This window comes from Nansenia antarctica (genome assembly GCF_963989245.1).
Source record: "Nansenia antarctica genome assembly, chromosome: 5".
In the NCBI taxonomy this organism is placed as follows: domain Eukaryota; kingdom Metazoa; phylum Chordata; class Actinopteri; order Argentiniformes; family Microstomatidae; genus Nansenia; species Nansenia antarctica.
In genome coordinates, this window is record NC_137690.1 from 15,401,072 (window position 1) to 15,425,628 (window position 24,557).

At 42.0% G+C, this 24,557-nt stretch overlaps 3 protein-coding genes across 3 annotated transcripts in view; 1 reads left to right on the forward strand and 2 right to left on the reverse strand.

The window, feature by feature from the left end:
* LOC308157779 (rho guanine nucleotide exchange factor 28-like) overlaps nt 1–12,453 on the reverse strand; it is a gene marked incomplete at both ends in the record, with an annotated part of 41,195 nt that extends 28,742 nt beyond the window's left edge. The window contains 10 exons of the mRNA XM_080531386.1: nt 1,133–1,209; nt 1,545–1,623; nt 4,243–4,331; nt 5,665–5,740; nt 6,382–6,607; nt 7,495–7,678; nt 9,132–9,318; nt 9,484–9,593; nt 9,725–9,866; nt 12,421–12,453. Of these exons, the coding sequence (XP_080387512.1) occupies nt 1,133–1,209; nt 1,545–1,623; nt 4,243–4,331; nt 5,665–5,740; nt 6,382–6,607; nt 7,495–7,678; nt 9,132–9,318; nt 9,484–9,593; nt 9,725–9,866; nt 12,421–12,453 (1,203 nt within the window). The remainder of the gene's footprint in view (nt 1–1,132; nt 1,210–1,544; nt 1,624–4,242; nt 4,332–5,664; nt 5,741–6,381; nt 6,608–7,494; nt 7,679–9,131; nt 9,319–9,483; nt 9,594–9,724; nt 9,867–12,420) is intronic.
* A 2,724-nt stretch (nt 12,454–15,177) lies between these two features.
* utp15 (UTP15 small subunit processome component) lies at nt 15,178–20,779 on the reverse strand. The gene is made up of 13 exons (XM_080532363.1): nt 20,642–20,779; nt 20,051–20,190; nt 19,831–19,923; nt 19,515–19,699; nt 18,976–19,154; nt 18,160–18,285; nt 17,849–17,984; nt 17,454–17,538; nt 17,209–17,364; nt 16,757–16,858; nt 16,281–16,414; nt 16,033–16,091; nt 15,178–15,913 (listed from the first exon to the last, which is right to left on the reverse strand). The coding sequence occupies exons 2-13, from the start codon at nt 20,138–20,140 to the stop codon at nt 15,672–15,674; spliced, it is 1,587 nt and encodes a 528-aa protein (XP_080388489.1). The 5' UTR covers nt 20,141–20,190; nt 20,642–20,779; the 3' UTR covers nt 15,178–15,671.
* Nucleotides 20,780–21,458: 679 nt separating this feature from the next.
* On the forward strand, nt 21,459–24,054 carry LOC308158668 (transcription factor BTF3-like). The gene is made up of 6 exons (XM_080532355.1): nt 21,459–21,511; nt 22,385–22,453; nt 22,628–22,741; nt 22,899–23,100; nt 23,397–23,456; nt 23,641–24,054. The coding sequence occupies exons 2-6, from the start codon at nt 22,385–22,387 to the stop codon at nt 23,685–23,687; spliced, it is 492 nt and encodes a 163-aa protein (XP_080388481.1). The 5' UTR covers nt 21,459–21,511; the 3' UTR covers nt 23,688–24,054.
* Nucleotides 24,055–24,557: the final 503 nt, after the last annotated feature.

The following is a 24,557-nucleotide window of genomic DNA, read 5'->3' on the forward strand; positions in this document are numbered from 1 at the left end:
GGCTTACGGATTGCAGGGAGGTAGGAGAACCAGCTCATATCAAGAGGAAAGGAGGAACATGACAACTACACACCACATTCCTCATCCCTCACTGAAACTCCATCAGCAAGTTATTTTTGTCTATCTGTTATCAAATTAACTGCTGTCAAGGGGGTCATATTTCACGTGATACAAATTGACTTGTTGAATCATTGGCAAACACCACACTTGTTCGCAAAAAGGCTGGAGGTAAATTGTAATGCTTGAGAGATGACAAATATTTTATGAATGCTGTGTTAGGAATGTCTGATGAGGAATTTATATTCCTCAGGGGGAAAATAACCATTAAGATACTGGAACAACTGCCTGTATAAAATCTGAATCACATTTTGTAGGATTGTTTTTTCAAATGTAACCACAAATTGAGAGGAAACAGATGAAAATAGCAATCCAATGACCTCTGCTTCCCTAACGAACCAGACCAAGCTTTTGACTGCTGCTGGCTGATTGAGGTCACAGGCAAGCCTGTCAATGAACAGAGAGATTGGTAAACCTGTTAACACTATGGTGCACAGGCACTGTACAAACACGCACGCACCCACAAACACGCACGCACGCACGCATGCACTCACACTCACACTCACACTCACACTCACACTCACACTCACACTCTCACACACACACACACACACACACACACACACACACACACACACACACATACATACACACACACACACACACACACTCACACTCACACACACACACACACACACTCACACTCTCACACACACTCACACTCACACACACACACACACACACACACACACACACACATACACACACACACACACACACACTCACACTCTCTCTCTCACACACACACACACACACACACATTAAATGACTAAACCATACAGGGTGAAAACAACACCGACCACAGGATATAAAAATTACAGCTGTCCAATGCCAAGTGTAAAAGCCTGATCTCTGAGCATGTAACCACAACATTCTTACACCAAGGCATCCGTCTGCTCTGGTCTCATACCAGCCAATCATTAACCCACAGGATGTTCCGACCATCAAATCCTTCCCCAACCAGAGCAGACGAACTGGATTAGGATGAAGTTACACTGATCTAAGGTCAGTTTACAGTCTTCCCACCCTTATTGTTCAGGGTTGGATCTGGGTCTGGTAAGCTGATGCTAGGCCTGTGTCTATGGGAAACTTCTGGACAGAGTCATAAAAACACCCTTAGAACCACAGTCACAGCTAACACAGAGTGACAAGACTCCAAGAACTCTCTAGAGGGGCTAAACCAAGGCCAGGGGGCAGAAATATGATCCTACATTCTGTGTGAGATTATTTCAAGTTCAAATTCAAGTCTGCTGTTACCCATATAGTCAATACAAACTGAAACTAATGAACATACTGTAACACCAACAGTCTTAGTTGTACCAAAAACAACAGATTTCCAGACTTTTTGATAAAACTAAGTACCCTGGACAGGCACACCATTTCACGTTGTGGAGGGAATCTGATGATAATTTTAAAACTTGATTTACCGGAGTCTGAGATTGATGGCTCTTCCTCCTCACCCTCCTCTTCCTCATTCAAACAAAACATGAGTGGCTCCTCAAAGACCTGAATGGACACATAGACACAAAGAGGCTTTTCAACGTCACACACACACACACACACAGACACACAGACACACACACACACACACACACACACACACACACACACACACACACACAGGCTTTTAATCATGCTACTGTACATACAAACACAGTGGAAGCAAAAGAGAAGTGGGAGGTACACCGCACATGCCTATGTGTGTGTGTGTGTGTGTGTGTGTGTGTGTGTGTGTGTGTGTGTGTATGTGTGTGTGTGTGTCTGTGTAGTCAATTAGCTGACCACCTGCATCACATAAACCTCTTCTGGAGGTTGTAACACTCCTGTGAACATGATCACGCAGCCATACACACCACTCCTTTCTCAACATGAACACACACAACACCTCTCACAAAATCTACTATTCACCAGCTTGATGCCAACTCCCACACCTCAACAATGCAGTACAGTGGAACAGCGCTGAGCATTGAGGAGAAATGAACCAGAACTCCATAGAGATCCCCACAGTTCTGCTGTAGTCTGTTGTCCCATTGAGGAATTAGCAATGCCACATAGCCCTTTGAATGGGACATTACACTGCCGCCTATAGAGCAACTCATGAGTGAAAAGCATAAAGGTAGTACTTTACTTCACGTTTGCATTTTCACTGGTATTTTCTCTAGAAAATGATGTGGTAACAGTGGAGACTTTTTGGTACTTCCTTCAAAAAAACACAATTGATATCTACCTGGTGCTTGTTATAATGAATCCAGAATAAAAGTAATGGATAGTAAATTATTGTGTATTACCTGTAAATACATGGTAATTTCTGTACTGTAAAATAAAGAGCTACTTATTCAGTACTTACATTTACCACGTTAGTGTCTCTTCCAGTCATAGCAGGGGGAAAGTCTTCTACAAAGAAATGGAGTGTTAGAATGATACCTGACATACAGCTCATACAACCACCATCATCTTTAAAGGTAATCTAAACAAGCACAATTATTGCTATATACATGTATGCTCCATAACACATGTTGTGTATCACATAACCTCAGGGGATTGTTTAAGTGTAGCCTTGATCTCCATTTAACTAGGTTGTGCCAGTGTTAGCTTAAATCATGTCTGTAGATCAAAGGACATGGTGTATATGATCAGTCACTATGAACAGGCTGCTGTTAGTCTTTGGGTGGTACATTACAGACATGGCCGGTGCAGTTAGCATTAGTTGACAAGCATATACAGTTGTGCTTTAAGAAATAAGCACATCAAAAGATGAAGTTTAACAATAAACACATATTTATAACCATTTGGTGATTTATTCCATGAAAAATAACTGTAAAATGAAGTCAATCGATATCTAAGAGTAGTTATTTTGGTCTTAAAATACGGTTTAAACTAGGGATGTAACAATACACTCAACTCACGATTCGATATGATTCATGATACTGAAAATGTAACCACAGTGACTTGGTGTCATCTACTTGAGAGAACAATTAAGTGCAATCATGTAAAACAAATAATAAAGAAAAACGTATACAAATGATTCTAAAAGACAGAAAAGTAGAAATAAAACATTTTAAAGAAAAAAATAATAAAAAGAGGTGGTCAAAAGTTTTACATTGCCTGTATTAAAGGTGACCATCTTTCAGCAAACAGGTCCATTTTCAGCTGTAATCTTGCTGTAATTTTCTCCATCATGTAGACACTTTTTAACCTCTCTCTCCATTGTGCTCCATGTTTGGGGGCTGCGGCTTCAGTCAGTTGACTGTTATATATATATATATATATTTTAGCTACTAGAAGCAAAATTCTCATTAACGACACCAAATCTCTAACGTATCTGGAAGTATACCTAATATGACTAGAGCTGGGCCTAAAGTAAAGTTAACACCCAAAATCTGTTTAATCTCCTTTTGAACATTCTTGAACAATCAGTGAACAATCGTTTTAGAGTGAATTTGAGATTTATTTGTTTTTTAATGCAAATATTATTGTTAAATACCAAAATATATCATGGTTTTATATGAGTTTTACATGAGTTTAAATCTCACAGAAATCGTCAAAACGGGTTTGACCTGCCTGCCAGTAGCCTATGAAACAGGATGGCAGATGATACAGTGAATCCAATTCACAAATGATATGTATTTAGTGATCCTAAAACAGTTTAGTTTTTTTTCAACACTTAAACTTTCATAATATGAATATGAATATTTCGGTTTTGGTCATTTGCACAACTTGGGAATTGCCGACATGCAGACCTTTTCACCAGACTGTGTCACATTTATAATTTATAAAGGCTAGCGTTGCTTGTTAACCAGCTACCTAGCTTACTAGTTAATGTTTTCTTGCAACATAACATTTCTGTTTTGATTTATTATTTGAATACATAACATATTAAATATCTAAATTGAACCAAATTGGTTCAGGCTAACTATTGCCTTTCTAGCTATATAAAATTGTATTTTTTAAAGATCATAATTGGATATATTGGACATAATTGGATAATTGAGTAATTAGCATATTTGGATAAAATTGCATTTGTTCTGTGGTTAATAAATAGGCTTTATTTCTTTGTTTATTAGTTTATTTTTTTAATCGAATGTATAATCTTTTCAGGGCGTTATTGAAATACTTTGGAGCTACCTCCGCTGCACTAGGACCATCTACCCCCTCGTTGACATGACTGCTGCTGAGGGACCAGGCGTGTCTTACGATGATGTCATTTACGATTGCTTCAAGAAAATCAAGGAGGCACAGATTTTGAGGACATTCTCACTGATGTTGGATGGTGGTGAAAGAGTGGATAGCTAAGTAGTTCGTTAAAGAGGTTGACTTAATTATTTATTATTTTGAATACTTTGCCATTTTTTACTTCTCAAATGCCAGATGCAGTTTGGCAAATATACTTCATAAAGTGTTAGGGAGAGAGAGAGAGAGAGAGAGAGAGAGAGAGAGAGAGAGAGAGAGAGAGAGAGAGAGAGAGAGAGAGAGAGAGAGAGAGAGAGAGAGAGAGAGAGAGAGAGAGAGAAGAGAGAAATAATATAAAATACATTTTGATAGAGGGGGAGAAATATTGAGAGGAGTGAGAGAGGGAGATGGAAAGAAAGAGAAGGAGGCAGAGACACAAGAGAGTAAGAGGCACACCAAGAGACAGAAATAAAGAAGAGAGGAGAAGAAGACATATATGGAAACACTTTAACAACAGCATTGCTGTTTAAGGGGAAACACGAGGGGGCATATCTGACAAAGGGCTTTCTGTGGCCCAGCATGGTGCCATAAAACATGCTCATTCACTAGCCCTGACTACCAGGCCTGTGCCAGTTGGCAGTGTCCTCACACCCCAACAGACATAAGGGAAACCGCATATAACACACGCTCTTACCCAGACTAAAGGGGAGTGAGGGAGAGACTTGTCCAAAGAGAGAGGAGATGATAGACAGGTTGTAACATACCATCTCACCCAAAGAGGGGGCGGCAGGAGTGAGAGGGAGGGGTAAGAAGGGAGACAGATGGAGAGAGAGAGAGAGAGAGAGAGAGAGAGAGAGAGAGAGAGAGAGAGAGAGAGAGAGAGAGAGAGAGAGAGAGAGATACTGAATACTATTCATGACTACTCCAGACTGTGTCCATGTCCAGACAAATCAAATATACCGAGTTGTTCTCTTTAGGCTGAATCTTAACTTGAGATCTGAGCAACTGTTCATAACTCAAACTATAATGGAAATATCTCATTGCCATAAATGTATAATTCAATGGAAATGTTTAGTTATGTGCATATCACAGGTTAGAGTTGGCCCTTTCTTTCCTGGTCAGATCCACGTCTAATCACACACTTTGGTGTCAGGGTCCAAGCATACTGGCTTGCTGGGACTTGCAGTATCCACACATCCCAGAGGAGGGCAGACAAATTCAATAAATGGAGCATTTTTGAACCAGTCAGCATTGACAGTAGCGCATTCTTTAACAAATATATGATGATCAAAGAGAAGGATACAGAGAAGTATTGGGTGTTTGGTAAGATTTGGACTGCTTAGTTTCAGCAAAGCACACAGACAAAGAATGACATACCATTCTCTCCAGGCTCATCAACCAATTCTTCTTTTTCCACGATGGTCTCTGACCGTCCTCTTCTGAGTGCTTTGATCTGAGAGAGAAAAGGCAGATTGAAGAGAACACTTACTACTAAATAATAACCTTCTTTTCAGTCAATTCCTTCACTTCCTTCCTTCATTAACTTCTCAAGACAGACATTACATTATAACATATGATACAGCAATGTGGTAATTATTACAATAGGTTCTGGAATCCTTGTGAAAAAATAGGAATCTATAAGAATAGCAATTGGCTGGCTAGTCTTCAGTATGAAATCCGTCTCTGTCTGTTCGTATGTCACATGCTTTTTCTCCGACACCACTGGGACAAATTTGATGAAACTTGGATGAATGATGGGTCTTGCCATACAGATGCCACTTTAACGAAATTACACTGATTACACAGATTTTTTATTTTGTTTATTTACGTATTTTGTAACAAAATAATTTGCCTGTTTGTGTTTAAAGTAAAGGCGTATTTAATCAGAGTGTCATAGTAAAACGTTTATGAATAAACATCTTGCTTCATTCACAGGCTTCTCTATCTCTCTCCTTTAATGGACTGGCACTCCATCATTTGTGAGGGATAACATGATTACGGCACACTTGTTATTATAGAGTCTGTGAGTTTGTTGATTTAACCACAGCTCAACCTCAAAAGTATGGTTAGGGCATGACTTGACCTCTCACTGACCTCTCTGAGGAAGTGGTCATCTCTGAGTCTCGTTCTCAGGAGCAGGATGTCAATGTGTCGGTTCTGTTGTGTGTTCCACAGTGGGTTCTGTTGTGTGTTCCACAGTGGGTTCTGTCGGACAGTGAGGGTCAAGTTCTCAGAGTCATGGCAGAATCTCAATAGGCGGGACCGGTCCACCCACACCTGGGAGAGACCTGCTGGGGGTGTGGCCAAGGGGTTGGGGGGACTGCAGGGAAGTGAGACCAGGTGAGTTATCTTTCATTGCAAAACGCTCAGTGCAGTCTACCTTCCTTTCTTACTTTTACGCTGCATCTTTGTAAGAGCACTGGACATGGATATAAAGGCATATTTAAAAATGTCAATGTCAAAATGTTTCCCCTAGTGACAGAACTAAATTGGATTAATAGCATCCCAGCATGCCGAGGCACTTAAAATAGAAGATGTCAGCCTCCTGCACTGTAAAACTATCACACTGGGTGACAGAATGTGTGCCACTAATGTGTGCCACAGTGTTCAGTGTGTGAATGTGCCAAACACAAGGGCCTGTCTTGAGAATAGACATTATTAACCCATACTAATCTAATTCCTCTAGCTATGTGTTTTAACTGTATCCTCCTGACAGGAAAACATAGAACGTGAATTTGAGATTGAAGGCCAGATTGAGTTAGTTTGACAGGAGATGTTTTAGCAGTTTAGAACCTACAGCATTGGCAGTCTCAGTGGCAGTCTCAGTGATGGAAGGAAAACGTTTTTTTGGTTTTGTTTTGTCTCCATATACTGTATATTAAAAAAATAAAAAATAAAAAACGTTTTCCTTCTATCACTGAGACTGCCAATGGTCCCTGGCCTGAGCTAGATTACTCTTCCTGATACGACTGGTGGATTGATGATTCACTTGCTTAGTCAATGTATTGTGGGCATTATGTATTGTGGGCATGTATTGTGGGATTGTAAGTCGCTTTGGAATAAGGCGTCTGCTAAATGCCAAAAATTTAAAATGTAACAGCATAATTTCAGACGTAATATGTTTTCCTAACAGTACATTTACAACACTTAAGTAATCAGAATAATGCAAATTCCTTGGAGGAATGTTATGGAGTGTGTGTATCTTACTGTGTGAGCAGCTCCAGGAGCTCTGTGTACCCGGTCCTCTGTGCCAGCTGCATCGGGGTGACCCCCTCCTCGTTGGGCAGAGTGACTGCCATCAGGCCCCCAGGTTGGCACACCAGCAGCTCAGCCAGACGACACAGACCCCAACGCACTGCCAGATGGAGGGGGCATTCTCTAGGGCTGTACTCTGAGGAGAGAGGAAGAGGAAAAAAGAGCAAGACAGAGAGAGCGATAGAGAGAGAAAGAGCGAATATAATAACTGTGTTATGCTATAGTCGTGTAAAGAGTTCACAACGTAGGGAGAGGGACAGGGTAGAAAGGAAGAGAAAGAGAAGGGAGAGGCAGAAAACAAGGAGAGATGACTTATCGTGTTTCAATAACTTACTGCAATTAACCTCAATAACCAGCCTCTACTGATAAGACACATTTCTATCACAACTGTCCCCGTTTTCTCCTCTCCTCTGTGGTACTGGATAACTCTGCTCCACTGACCCATTTTACCCTTTAATTAACACTATACTACTACTGTCATAGTGCCAGGCCCAAAGACCCTGGCTCTGCTACTCTCACTGGTATAACAAGCACTGCCTCCAGGTTGATAGTACCTACAAAGTGGTCTTGATTCAACTTGGTCTATATTCCTCACATTTTGTGTTGCTATATGCATTAGGAGATATGAATCCAAAAGTCTCAATCCAAAAGAAATGGGAACGATTGGCACTACCACTATACAGTATATTCCATCCATGTGTGAGGTATGAAACATTTGACATACTTTGGGGTGAACTAACCCTTTTTTTCCTCAAATTCTGTGTTCTCAATGAGCTAAGCAAACTGAGGGCAAGTGGGGTTTTGATATTGAGCGTAGAATGGAGCAAGGCTGATGTCATAGGCCATGTTATCCAATTAGATCACTTAACTGTGGCCATTCATAGGGAGACATTTGTGTCATTTTGCTATGAAACAGACTATCATAACTACATTAACACCAAATTTGATTTGTTATTTCATTAGAGACCTACACACCCACGCCATACACACAAAAAAACACACTCAGTAGTACCACATGCAACAGCACACACATACACACACACACACAGACACATACACACGCTCACGCACGCACATACTTATTTAACCCTGCCTATACCCTTGGGCTACATCCAGTCCAAGAAGCTCTACTAATCACATTACACACTCGTTAATTGGCATTGATGAATTTAACAGAAGCCCACATGCCATGAAGCCATGGCCACTTCCGATTGCAGCACAATAAGCATGCAAAATCGGAACGACAGAAGAGAGCAAAAATGAAGGGAGGAAAGGAGGAAGAGTTGAAACGTTCACCTTCCTTGCACACAGTTGACAGTGCTGACACTGAGAGTCTTTCCAACTAGTCACCTATCCCCCATTGTCTTATAGTGAGTTAGTTCTCTTATGAAACTACAAACGTATGCAGTGTATGCAACTAACTACACTGCCGGTGCACCTGGACAAAAGCATGTGACTTTACATGAAAAACTGAAAATGTACATTTTCAGGAGACACTTTGTGACACTCAACAATAACACTCTTTGTATAGCCTTATTTGCATACAATACATAACTATTAAACTTGAATGTAAAATACAGTCATCTCACCCTGTCCAGAAGGACTGCCCAGCACATTCCAGGTGTGGGGGATATCTAGGTTAGCCATGGCCAGGGCAACACGGTGGTCCATGGCCCAGCGAGAGCTCTGCTGACCCAGACAGAAACGACTGCTCAGCTCCCTGTGGTCCCTGGAGCTCAGACGATGACCGTGGGTTATCAGGTGCTCTGCCAGATCCTTGGTTTAGAATTAGCACCAACATTTGTTTGTTTTTATTAAATAAGTATAGAGAAATCACAATTATTTGTATTGTTCAACATGCTTGTCATAGTTATTTGGCTATTATGCCATATTCTATATAAGCATGATGAATGTGTCTATCTATCTCTCAATCAACCCCACCTGGGCGTCGTCCTGGATGTACTCTAGACTGGCCCCTCCTACACAGGTTAGGGGTGTGGTCTCGGAACACAGATAGGCCCGGACTGAGACCATCTCTGCTAGGTTATGACCTGCAGAACAGTGAGACAGGAGGTGAGAGGAGGTGTTTGTGTATGGGGCGGGAGTGAAACAGGTCACAGGGTTCACTCTGAGAGACGTCTACTGCAGGTGCAAACACACATACACAAAAACTCAAACACACCAGGCACTATGAAGCAGAGCATGATGTCACTCTGGGCTCTGATGACATGGGCCAGTGTGGAACCTTCCAGAACAATGAAGACCTCAGCCTCCTCTGGCACTGGCTCTGGGCTCTGCAGCAAAGCAAACACCTTCGCTTGCCCCTGTCAGTGAGAGACATAGGGAGAGAGTGAGAGAGAGGGAGAGAGAGAGAGAGAAAGAGTGAGAGAGAGAGAGAGAGAGAGTGAGAGAGAGGGAGAGAGAGAGAGAGAGAAAGAGTGAGAGAGAGAGAGAGAGAGAGAGAGAGAGAGAGAGAGAGAGAGAGAGAGAGAGAGAAAGAGAGAGAGAGAGACAGTACAGTACATTCAAGTGCATACACATCCATAGGCGTTTTGTAATTTTGGTTGTAGTCTGTTCTTCAAACACTGTTCTACTATTCTGATAAAGTTGCACACCAAATCCCCCCACAACATTCTGCATGAGGGTATAATACATTTCACTGCAACTCAATAAAAACAGGAATGTTTGAGTCTCAGCTACAATCTGCCCTGATCCTGACAGGCGAGAACATTTTAGACCAATGATCTGAGAACTGAGAAAGTGAAATGTGAGAGGACAGTGTAACTGCCTCTGAGTCTGTTTGAGAATCACAGAAAGCTCTAGGTCTGTGCTAGATACATGGTCACCCTAACAAGGTTTATATAGCTTCACTATGAGACACTTTCATACAAATCCTCACTTGAGATGCCCACAAGCAAGTCTTAACCCTTTCACATGAATCAGAAATCAATGGGTGATTTGTGCAATAATCCTACTTATGTGTTAGGAATTCTGGAGATCCACTCTTTGAGACTGGTAAGTAAATGGATAACGGCATCTGCTAAATCCCAAAAATGTAAATGTAAATAAAATGGAGATGGAGCAGAAGTCCAACTCGGTAGAATAAACAGGGTAAGCTCAGGAGTACCATATGGAATACAGCTCCTAGTAGCCTGCTAACTCCGACTATAGAGCTTGTAAAACAGCCTGGTTACCCTTCAGTTTGTAAAGCAGACCATCATGCCAAATTGAGTCAAAGGTGGTAATTTGGTCACAACATTTGGCATTTGGTTTACTTAGGACATTGTTGGAGTCTGAGGAAATGTAGGAGTCTGCTCTCTCTCAAGGCTACTCTTCTGGGAACGCGTTATCAGCCTTACCTTAAGAATTACTGACCTGGTTCCTCCTTCTCACTGTTGTAAAAGAGAGTGGGCTCTCTCACACACACTATTGTAAAAGAGAGTGGGCTCTCTCTCACACACATTATTGTAAAAGAGAGTGGGCTCTCTCTCACACACACTATTGTAAAAGAGAGTGGGCTCTCTCTCTCTCTCTCTCACTCTCTCTCTCTCTCTCTCTCTCTCTCTCTCTCTCTCTCTCTCTCTCTCTCTCTCTCTCTCTCTCTCTGTCCTGCTATTGATCTGAGCCCAGGTTTTCACCAGGCTTTACAACAGACATAGAGTCTCATCAGTGCCCTCACCATGACCCCAGCGCCCAACTGATGGGACTGCATGTGCTGAGGTCCCAGAAGTGAAGTGGAACCCTGCCTACTGAACATGAAGCAGAGAATAGGGCACTCAAAGGACAATGCTCCATTCAACTTGGGGATACAGAAAGGAGGCATAGAGAGAGTAGTGAACAACAAATACATTTTCTCATGTTACACAGATTTTTTCCAAGATTCAGCCAATACATGGGAAATAGGGATTTCATTTGGGATATCTCTCCCAAATCCAGTTTATTGTTTCCTTGTAACATTTGGAGCAACTTCAAAGTAATGTGCCACTCTGCTCTATTTGAATGACACATTTAAAATGTCAAGCACAATGTTTGCATTTACAATACTTTTCTTTCTTCTGATAATGCTTCATAATATTTGCAAATAATACAAACAATGGCTCCAAGTATTACTTGAAACTACATACATCAGCATTATTGTTGCTTCATTCTCTTGGTCCTTAGATTCACAAACGAACAAAAGGCCCTTGACCCTAATCCTTCCTTATTTGACAGAGGATTAAACTGGCAGACAGCAAATTCATTCAAAGGGACAAAAGCCACAGACTTTCCAGATGGAACACAGACAAAGTGCTTTTCATCCTCATGTAAGTTAAGTCAGGTAAACAAAACACACCTTGGTACAGAGCACAAGAGATTACTGATTAACCTGTTAAATATACTAATGCTGAGGCTGTATTGAGGCTGGTGTGTTGAAAGATAGCATTTTTCTCTGTAATAGAATGTTATACTCTGAGAGGTATATAATGGCCAAAAGAAAATGAAACCACAGCCCCGGTCTCTGGTCCTGATAGTGGTTGGGAGAGGAGAGGAGAGAGGTGCACTCGTCAACCCCTCACCTTTGTTCGACCTCAGTCAGGGTGCAACAAGAGGTCTCCAATCAATACCTTTAGTACTCACAGGGGTCTTTGGGTTCTGAGAGAGATAAACCCAAGATAATACCAGGGAAGGGGTTCTATTATAATCTATTCTATTCAGTTATTTCCTAGCCCGAGGTCACTCTTTCAACCCAGGGAAAGGAAAATGATCCAAATCAGACTGCCCCCTCTCCATTTTCTCTTTGTTCATTCCAATCCATGTCTTTGTATGTGAGTTATGACTAGTTGTTTCAAACTTGACTGGTCTACCATTTGACTGTAACTGCAGGTTGGCTCTACTCACATACAGAGGCACTTCTTTTCTGCTGAGCTCCATTCCCAGTGCATCTGAAAAGAGAGACAGGAGGATACACACACACACACACACAAACATCAGTCAAATAACCGTTTTTGTACAGCAGGTTGTACTTTCCAGCCTTGAAGAAATTGAAGTCACTTTTTTCAGTGTGCAATTCATAAGGGATTCTAAGGGATATACTGAGTGTCTTGTGGGTTCAGTGTGTTTGCGTGCCTGTGCTATGCTGTGTGTGTATGTGTGTGTGAGTGAGTGTGTGTGTGTGTGTGTGTGTGTGTGTGTGTGTGTGTGTGTGTGTGTGTGTGTGTGTGTGTGTGTGTGTGTGTGTGTGTGTGTGTGTGTGTGTGTGTGTGTGTCTGTGTGTGTGTGTGTGTGTCTGTGTGTGTGTGTGTGTGTGTGTGTGTGTGTCTGTGTGTGTGTGTGTCTGTGTGTGTGAGAGAGAGAGAGAGAGAGAGAGAGAGAGAGAGAGAGAGAGAGAGAGAGAGAGAGAGAGAGAGAGAGAGAGAGAGAGAGAGAGTGTGTTGTATATCTGCTCGCGTATCTGAGTGTCCAGGCCCCTGTTCCCCTTCTGTTCCTAATCAGTGGTCACTTCCTAAACAGGGACAGCAGCTGAGCATCATTCTCTATTACCTTAACTACTCATCTGTCAGAGAGAGAGAGAGAGAGAGAGAGAGAGAGAGAGAGAGAGAGAGAGAGAGAGAGAGAGAGAGAGAGAGAGAGAGAGAGAGAGAGAGAGAGAGAGAGAGAGAGAGAGAGAGAGCAGTCTCTGGTGCCTCTATGGACCCACTTACTTCATTCTCCTCAACTACCTTACATTCAGGGTTTATAAAAGAATGCAATCTTTTAAAATTGCATTACAATGAGCAAATGATATATCCACAGAGATCTTGGGGGGATAATATCAAATAATTATTGATCGTTGATCATATCAAATTTGATGAGATCCACCCCTACTCAGTTAATTTGGCTCCATAGACATGCTGCTCCCAACTCTCAGCTGCAAAATGGGCTGCAAGATGTACAACAAGGCACCACTGACGATATATAATTTAATGTTTACATTTCTATGTCTATGTCTATAATCCACTTAAAGTGGATAAGACCAACAGATAGCCTACTGTTTTATATTGTATACAGTAGCCTACCTTCACCTTTACCTACTTAACATACCGTAAAACTTACAATAAACACCTAGTCCAAATTAACCAGGAGGCTTATGTTATGGATTCTCTGCAGATGATTAAAGGTACGCATTCGATTCTGAGCTACCGTTGTTACATTACCGGTATTTTCTAATGATCATTAACGGCATTATTGTATGGAAATGATAATAAAATAGACTTTCTATAGGACTACCAAATATTAATGTGGGCTTGGCTGATTTATTGTAGGCTAATAATGTGGGTTGATATTTGTTCTCAGTAGGCTATGATATTTCCAACTCTGTCATGTCACGGGTTTGAGCAGCAGCGGTTGGGGTAACGGAATAACTGCCGTTTTTCATATTATTAAAGAGATTTTTGGGGGGATATACAGTATATGGAGGAAATTGCCTTTCTTTTGCATTGCCAGCGCATGCTTTACCCCGATGCTTTCTGTTCCACAGGTAACTTACAGTTGCAGAGGTTATTGTTGAATTCTTTAATCACATAACAAAACATCTGCAGACCCTCTGTGCCCTCAAACATGCCAAAGGTCAGAAAGGAGGTGGTCCTGTTGTCCTTCACTTTCTAAAAACCCATATGGTAAATGTGGTAAATGGTACATGTTATGTCCCCCACAATTTTGGGGGAAAGCGTACATATTGAAACATTAACTGAAGTAGTAGTAGTACTTGTGCTGAGTGCTTGTAAAGGTGTGTCACAGAGACCACATGCAGCTACCAAAAACCTCTGGGCGTCAGGTGCGCTGCGTGGTTGAATCAAATGAACGCGCAGGCTACTAAGTTTTACGTTATGTCTGTAAACACATTGTAGCAGTCAGACAACTTCAGGTGTAGCATGCTGATTTATTTGCCACTGGAGAAGTGCCTATAAAAACACAATGTGAAGTGTCACACACATTCAGTCACACTCAGTCAATCTATAATACGCAGGTCTGCTTGGTTTTTGCATTCTTTCCCCTATGTGTTAAACTCGGCACCGACGTGACATTCAATGAGCGAGTTTCATTATTTGCTCTTATTTGACCTACCTGTCAGACAAAGTAACTCGGTGGGCTTCTCTTTGGCTCTACGACGAAATCGCTGCGCAGTCCGTGGAGGAGTGACAATAAGTGCCTTGTGCTTCCCAGCGGGTTCTAGTGCGCCATGCAATCTTCTACTCGTCCAACGGAGTAGCTACAATGCGATACCAGCGTGCGCGCTTGGACACTTCCTGAGGTGACCGGCCAGGTTAAACAGTCCAGTGGGTGGATGGACCACTGCATCATCTGAACTGAACTATTAGGTCGTTTGCAACCCACTAATTAAACACAGCAAACTACCCGAGGTCTCTAACGACCTCTACTGGACATCAAACTCAAGTGAATTTGTGTGGGGTGTACTAGGGCCTACGGATTTTCCCCACCTACCCACAGTTGTAGCGCATCAATCCCTTTCTTGCACCACGATTTCAAGTTTATATATATTCATACTTGCTGCAATCTATTGCCAGCCTGTGTGAGATGGAGGGGCACCATGTGTTTCATAATAACATGAATCATGAGTCAGAAAGAACATGGAACCATTGTTTTAAACATTGGAGTTTACTGTTCAGGTTTCTTTTTTAAAAACTGCACATTGCAAATGTATGTAAATTCTATCAAAATGCAAACCAGACACATAGAATGTTTAAAGAAACATTAGCTACAAAGAACACAATTACATGACATCCCGTAAAAAAATCATTTCATCTCCTTATATCCAGACAATTTCAGGGATTCATTATACATACATAAACATATGTATACAGAACATGTAGGCTATACAATTACATGGATGCCCATCTTGCCCTCTCTTTGCCAGTTAAAACACCTCTGCCACTACTGTTGAGTCGTCTATTTTAAAAAACAGTAAGCACAGCAGGATCCAGGCGATGTTCCAATGTTCTCATTTTCAGTTCATAGGGGTCTCTTCCAAATGTCTGATGTTTTATCCAGAGAGTCCCTTCTATTAAGGTTTCAGTCACATCTCGCCTGGACTTGTTCCAGAGCATCATGGGCAATCTCCATCCACCAGGACGCAGTCTATACCAGAGACCTCAGGCGGCCTGAAGCTGTGGCCCCAGACCCCCCACCTCCATCTGAGCAATGCCATTGGATCTGCTGATGCCTGGGCAGGGCACCTCTTTCCTGGGGAGAGAGCAGGCAAACAAGCTGTCCAACATCCCCATCACCTCCAGGAGTTCCTGCTGGTAGTCCAGCTCTTTTTCCACCAGCTCTTGGAGACGCACCAGCTGTCTGTCCACCACCGACGACTGGCCAATCACTGCCTGGTAGATTTCTGATGATACAGAAATGGGCAATGACAATTGATAAACAAACAAACAACACGAGCATAACATATCACAGTTTTCGCTTGTAGTATTGTAAAAACAAGATTTATATGCATAACAAACTCACCTAAGATCATCTCAGTGGCAGTCACTAACACAGGAGCGAACCTGGGATTAACCACATTCCTGGGAAATAAAAGGAACATCAACATGCAAGCAGGCACTTTCACAGACAAGATGTGACTGGCCAATTAAGGAGAAATTCATCTGTAAAGTTTGACAGACATTTTCCACCAAAGAAATATATAATATTGAATATCATCACCATCATCTGACAGGGTTGATGGGGGTGAAGTATGCTTTTAACTGTGTTACCCAATGAGGAAGTTAAGCAGTTGGGAGAGCTTCTGTTCGTCTCTTCCTGCCAGGGCGTTCTTCAATGTTCCTCTCCGGTCCAACTCCTTCATGACCGCAACCGGGACCTCCGGCTGTCTGTGCTTCGACCACAACTGAGTACGTACACACACACACGTGTACACACACACACACACACACACACACACACACACACAATGCAGTAGGTAAATACAGATACATACACATATTTGTACTGGTCAGGAATAAGACAACACATTAATATTAGTTGTCAGAGGCTGCTGTCAGAATAGTTGAGATCATCAGTATTCAGTCGATGGATCACTCAAAATATCATCCTTCAACATGCCTGATGACCAGGTACGTAAGGATATGTAAACAATGAAAGCCTAATCAAGAGCAAATTATCATTAACATTAAACTAATATTAAACATTAAACATAAAGTCAAATCCTGAATCAGTCAATTCTGGTTACCTCCATGGCTGTATCCAAAGCCTTGGAGACCTTGAACTTCTTAAGTTCCTTGTCATACTTCGCCAGATGTGCCTTCACTGGTTTACTGACCAGATAATCATCCTGAGAAGGGAAACATATCAGGTAAATTAAATTAGGTGGTCAAATTGTTACCAGTTAGAATAATTCATGAAAAAACACTTTCCAGGTCTGAGATGGTAGACAGAGGTTGTTGTCAGAGTAGTTGAGATCATCAATATTCAGTCGATGGATCACTCAAGATATCATCATTCAACATGCCTTCGTTGTTGAGTTGTTGAGACCATCATTTATAGTTCAGTCGATGGATCACCTAAGGATTCACTCAACATGCCTACTTGCTTTTAACGTTTAAGATGATTTCAGTGATCATGTGAAATCTTCATTTCTTGATACACAGTCCGTATTAATACGTAGACAGAAGAGTTCCTTGCCTGTTTTGGGACGTAGTTCTTCCCTTTGACAAAGACACGGTACGCCGGCCGCCGCCTCTGTTTGCTCGAGCCTTCCTGTTTCTCCTCTGGGCTTTTCCTATGTTTGATACTCAGGATGCCATTGGTCATCCCTGCGATGATGGACTCGTCATCAGGCTGAGCACACAGGCACAGATGTGAGATTGTCAGTCAAGTGAAGTGAATGACACCTGAAATCATGATACATGAAGCACTAGTGTACTTACGGCCAGACCCAGACTGAGGATGGAGGCTGCGTAATCAAAGTTGTGCACCACTTTGTAGTTGGTCGTGTTGTACACTTTCACATGCCTGTAGACACACACATATTAATCTAGTGTAATGAGGCCCCACTCTTGGAACATCCAGATGCTTGCAGTAACCAATAACTATGTTCTGAGATATGCTTGCTGCTCCTTTATCCCTGTCAAATTCAAAGATGGTTGGCAGTCAGAGGTTGTCAGAATCGTTGAGATCAACATTTGGAGTATTCAGTCGATGGATCACTCAAGGAATCATCACTCAACATGCCTACTGCTCTTTACATTTGAGGCTCTACACTTGCTAACTTCAAACCCTATTTCAAGGCTACCCTACTTTTAATAATGTCTCACACACATACCTGTCCAATGAAGCTGAGAGTAGCCTCTGCCCTGTGCTGCTGAGACATAGACAGGTGACTGTCTTGTGGTGGTTCTTCAGAGAAACCAGAGGCTGGCCACCCTTCAGCAGATCCCAAACCTTCACATATCGCCCCCCTGTGGAGAGGAGAATACACAGGAGCAGTGTTAAAACTGTGTTTTGCTTACCAGATGCTATTGGTATGAAAACTACAGACTGAATATGTTTCCTGTTCAATAGTAAATTATTTATTGAGGAAATAAAATGAAAGAAAAGAAAGATAGAGAAAAGACATTCTCCAGTAGCTGTTACCTGCTGAAACCAGGAGTCCCTCTGAGGGGTAGAGGAGAACACTCTCCACTGGTTGGCTGTGGTCCATGGTCATCACACTCTTATTTGTTCTGGCATCAAACACTCTTATTGTGTGGTCATACGAACCTGGGAGATGGGGGACACAGTGAATCTCACAGACACGCAACACCAACGCACTCTGACATGTACACCAAACACATTCAGTGTGTAATAATAATTATTATTATTATTATTACCACTCAGAGACTCACCCTCACTCCTCACTTTTAAATCCCACCTCAAAACCTACCTGTTCTCCCATGCCTACAGCCTCCCCTAGCCATCTCCCCCATCCCTGCCACCCCCGCCCCCCCTGGACATGCATACAACCTCCCCTACCCCTAACCATCTCCCCTAACCCTGCCACCCCCCTCCCCCCATGGACATGCATACAACTTCCCCTTCCCCGTTCGTTAACTCTGTGTTCTATGTGCTCATGTTATCTGTTGCTTGTTGTTTCTGTGTTTTCCGTTTTTCCCATATTGTCAGCGTCTTTGAGCCTCGGAAAAGCGCTATATAAATCTAATGAATTATTACATTCAGTGTGTAGGAACTAGGAAGCCTTGGGGTGGGAGTAATGTTTGTAATTGATGATAACCGATGGTGGACCAACACTATCAAGATGGCTGTCAGAGGCTGTTGTCAGAGTAGTTGAGATCATCAATATTCAGTCGATGGATCACTCAAGATATCATCATTCAACATGCCTTCTACTCCATTCAAGACCACTCACTGTATTAAACAACTTCAAATTCATTGTAAGCATTACAACCTCACCTGTAAAAAAAATATCTCTGTTGAGTCTGCTTGTTGTACCACAGCGAATGTAGTCAGTGTGTTCCTTGTATCGTGTCAGTTCAGTCGAGTTGGGGATGTCCCACAGTCGACAGGTGTAGTCGTCTGATCCAGTGAGGATCTGATAGCGGTCTGAGGTGAAATCTGTTACGTGCACAGCCCTGGGAGGATAAAGAGGGTAACAGGTTCAGTTCACCATCATAGTGTGTACACGTGTTCAATTTGATAGTCATCAGAGGCTGTTGTCAGAGTCGTTGAGATCATCTTTTATAGTTCAGTCGATGGATCACTCAAGGAATCATCACTCAACATGCCCGCTGCTCTTAACATGACCAGGTCCGTAAAAAAAACCCTAGCCTTCATTCCTTTGCCGATCTGAACTACTACTTTTCTAAAATGGGTCTCTTAAGATCTGTTACCACCAATAGTGTTTGGGCTGGGGGTTATTTTTAGGCCAGGCAGAAATCAAAATGGCTGCAAGTGGATCAAGGCACACAGAACCACTCTCTTTGAGGACCTACTTTGTGTGCCCTTTGAACATCCTAAGCGCCACCTTTCCGCTGATGTCGAACAACCGCACTACAGAGTCCTCGCACCCTGCCACCAGGAGCTGGCCATCCGACCGAAACCTTCCACAGTAGGCCGTGTCCTTAAACCGTGTGAACGTCTTCACAGGCTCCTGGGAGAACGGCCCATAGATGTGGATCTGGTAGAAGGAAATAGGTTACAATAAGTTAGTTAAGCCAATAACACTGGACTGGACCTATCCTACATCAATGAAGCCACTAGTATTCCACTATTTTACTTGTGTCTGAATGGCAGGGAAGCTAGCCTCACCCTTGTAAAGGCAGTCACTGCATAGTTGTGTGGAGCGACAGGGGAGAAGTCGATGTTTGTGACTGCTCCAAATTCCTTTATCTGGACTGGTGCCTGTAAAACGAGCAGCAACACAGCAGAATTTACAATCACAAAATATGACATTTTAATGCTCAGATGTGATGTGACGTCTGACCAGCCTTCAGTGAAGTAAACTTATTGCATACTGAAATGGGCCTACCTTATAGTTTTTCCAGTACAATGTGTCCTGTGTTACTTTCTCTCCCAGTTTGGGATATATTTGGATTTTTGTGGGTTTAAATGATGCCATTTTTGAATGCCAATGACGGTCCTTTCAGTCCTTGTCTGGTTTTAGTCCACCTGAAAGGCATGGAATACATTAGAGGGAGAGGGATACTCGCACATGGTTGCCCAAGCCTTGATATGACACATTCACGTTTGATCAACAATTGCGGATAAGTGTATTGTGTAAAGAGAATCTAAATATCGGCTTGTATACAGATAGTTTACATATCTAACTTGGCCAAAATGTTTGCCAGCATGGAAACCTTGCTATTGCATTCAGATATTATTGTCTACACTTCGGAATAATATAACGACATTTCAACATGTACCTTTGATAGAAAATGAGATCATTGAAATGGGGGAAAAAACTGTAGATTAAGACAAAATTGCAAACTAACTTCGCTGACTAGCTAAGCTAACTAGCAACATGTTCCAGCAACAGACCTGATCACCCAACGTGTCAGAAATAAGCGGCACGCTAGCTGGCTAGAAATAACACAAAACTGCTTCAAATAAAGTTTCTCACCTTTCAGGGTGGTACTCCTAAGATAAATAAACTGATTATATCTTAATTTAATCAATTTAGACACTGATTTTTGTTTGATAAAGCCAACCAAAAGCATTTCAAGTGATCACGTTGCAGCCATGGAGGCAGCCATGTTTGAGATCCCCAACTTCCGTTGAGAAACAACTTTATTGTTCCCTGTACAGTGTACACTGACGTTCAAAGCTGCGACCAAAAATTAAACATTAAACTTTGTGGATTTTGGCTACAAACTGTATACTGTTATGTAGCTATATTGCTACTTTTGAAGTAAAGTACTAGAAACATAATCTCCAATGGCCATTATACATTGTTCACGGTCATTGAGAGTCAACTCCAAATATCAGTTCAAGAGTGTATTATTTTATTTTGTTCACACCAAAGACCCATTAGTAGACATAGCCTACCTATTAAATCATAATCAATTACACACACATAGGTATAGCTAACCAGTCCCTCCAGAAAACGTGCGATCGCATAATTCAATGGATAATCAGCTAAATGGCGCATGATTATGTAAGGTCACATAATGCAACAAATGGCGCATATTCACCGCAATCTTTTCAATCGCATATTCCATTGCATAATCAAGGATTTTCATATTTTTTTTTAAAAACGTTTTTCTGGAGGGACTGGCTAACTCTTAAATACACAATCTGGTCACACCTAATGTAATGTAATGGGGACATATTTATATTTCTATGGTGGTCACACCCATGGTCAGTCCATTTTTAACGATCTTTTTTCTTTTCTTTTTTCAACACCCCAGTGTCCCAATATTTTATTGCGTCACATCCGCTCCTTCTTTTGGCTTCCACCGACCGTGCACTCCGCGTGTTTACACACTCCCAGGTCTGTACCAACGTCTTAAGACTTGAATTACACTTTATATATCTAATTGTGATTCTAATACCCAAGATAAGTAAGAGTTTTTTCGTGAGTCAATTCGACAAACTGAACGATACAAGTGACGTACGCGTGCTCGCCAGTGCTTTTGTTGACAGTGACAGGGGCCTTCTAGCTACTTGTAGCATTGTACCTGTAGCCGCTCACTCCACTCGCTAGTTTGATTTGATTTTGTTCAATTTTAATAATATATTCCATTCAGCTGACGTCGCTTCTATGCAAAGCGACTTACATTGCAGTGAGTTCATACATCTTTCAGTATGTGATCCTAGCGAGAATTTTGGATAGCTGGTTACAGCTATCGCATCTTATTTCCGTTGCTCGTTTACGAAGTGAGTGAATTGGCTAGCTGGGCAACATTACTGGCTTTAAACCATAGCCTCTTAGGCTTATAGCTACAAGTTCTTGGTAAATTAGCTAGCTAAGCCAGCTGGTTTGCCGTAGCATAGCAAGCAGAACAGAGGCTTGTCCTCGCTGCTGTCAAGTGAAGAGCGACGTGCGCTGGTGTGCAGCTATTTGGGGCGTGCAGCTGCCCGTTCCCTAGACGTCTACATGGCACTTCTGTACCTCACACTCACCATATATCCAAGGTGTGCTACCTCATTATTATACAGTCGAGTAGATAGGGAAGTAGTGATCTTCAGCGGGCATGTTGAGTGATGATAATTTGAGTGATCCATCGACTGAATACTGATGATCTCAACTACTCTGACAACAGCCCCTGACTACCATCTCCCAGTGCCAGCCATCTAGCACAATGAGGCCCAATTGTCGCCGGTTTCATTGCTGATGTTTGTATTGTTGTGTGTATTGTTTCAGATGAAGGAGTCAATAATGAACCAGGAGAAGCTTGCCAAATTGCAGGCCCAAGTCCGCATTGGCGGAAAGGTATGTTTGAACAACTTAATCTGGTTCCTTATTGCTTTATGCATCAGATCATCCAACTGCATAAAAGTAGGTGCTAGGAGTCAACTTTGCATTTGTACTAAAGACGTCAAACGTTTTGAATATGGAGCAATTGTGTTTAAAGTGACTACATGATTGCCTCCCTGTCCTCCCTAGGGTTCTGCTCGCAGAAAGAAGAAGGTGGTACACAGAACAGCCTCAGCAGATGACAAGAAGCTACAGTTTTCCCTCAAGAAGCTGGGAGTCAACAACATCTCTGGCATTGAGGAGGTAGATGCATATTTATTCATGGTCACTTATTGTATTCCCTGAATCAATCTTTGACAGTGCAAGCCTTTCAAAAATGAGCTACTCATTACAAAATACATACTGGATGTATGCGCCTCTCTGTACTACCACTTCATACCCCTATTTTGTTTGCCTACAGGTGAACATGTTTACAAACCAGGGGACAGTGATCCACTTCAACAACCCCAAGGTTCAGGCGTCCCTGGCTGCCAACACCTTCACCATCACAGGCCATGCTGAGAACAAGCAGCTCACAGAGATGCTACCAGCTATTCTCAACCAGCTTGGAGCTGACAGTCTCACCAGCCTCAGGAGACTGGCAGAGACACTGCCCAGACCAGGTAAACACACACACAAACACTAGCCAAGACGACCTAAAACAGATTTACTTAAACTTAAAGACAATTGTGATGCACACTAGGGGTGGGCATCGACGATCGATAATTGATCGATAAGGATCTTGGTCGATCACAAAATAAAACATTTGGTCGATCACCCCAAATTTTTTTTTGTTTTTGTTTTTTGTGATCGACCAAATGTTTTATTTTGTGATCGACCAAGATCCTTATCGATCAATTATCGATCGTCGATGCCCACCCCTAATGCACACCCTGACTCTTCTTTGTTGTTCCCACAGGTGGAGAGAACAAAACCCCCATGATCGCTGAGGAGGATGAGGAGGATGACGACGTCCCCGGTGAGTTCAGAGACTCTCTAGAAAAGCACCCATGTTATTAACCGTTTGCGGTTTTGTGGTGTTGAGTTTCCTGTAGTATTTGAAGAGTAGAAGTACTTGAAAAAGCTTATTGCTACTTTCTTTCCTCCTAAGCTGAACAAAAATGTATTTTCCCCCTTTCTTGTCCCCCCTTTCCACCTTCCAGACCTTGTGGAGAACTTTGATGAAGCATCAAAGAATGAGGCAAACTGAGGAGCACCCTGAAGAGTCGACCCTCACTTGCACACAGAGCGTCTATTTTATAACCGTAAACGTCTCCCATTCTACCCACGCTCTAAGTAGAAGTTGTTCCTAATCACAGATCCAGGGTCAGATGTTCCTATCCCCAATTTTTGACCATTGTGGAGATTACATATTTGACCCTCTATCAGAGGTTAATGGAACCGTATCCAATGTGCCTGCTGTGCTATCCATGTCCTGCTGTCCCATTGAAATGTGGGAATCCTGTAGAATGTACAGAGTTCCTCCCTCTTTCACGCTGCCTCCTGTGATGCCCGACGTCAATACATCAACATGTGCTGGTGGAAATAAACATGTATGTAATAAAGATTTACATTTACTCAGGTCTCTAAAGTTGTCATTACTTTCTAATTCACACAGATTGTGCTTGTAGATATTTAGGAGTGGTTGATTTTGAGTAATGTGAGTCTCCTAATTGAACACAAGAGGGCGCAGAGCCCACTACTCTTATAATCACTCGAAGCGGTATAAAAATTGCTTGGTTCGTTATTGAAGCTGCTCAAATAGTTACTCATGAGAGGGATGTCCGTATGTTATGAACGGCTCATGAATAAATATTTTCAAATATAAATAGCATTATACCTACTGACAATTATATAGGCAATAAATGAGCTTTAGAAAAATGCTGTCAACGTTGAATACTGTTTCGTGCTCTATATAAGTAGTCACTGGCTTAAAGATATGTGAAATTCAGCTCTTCTACCAACTCTAGATAACAATATGAATTAATTATGTGGTACAGTAGGCTGTAGGCCTATAATACAATATTGTATAACTAACTGACAAGAAATCTAACATAGGCCTACTAAATATTAAATATGT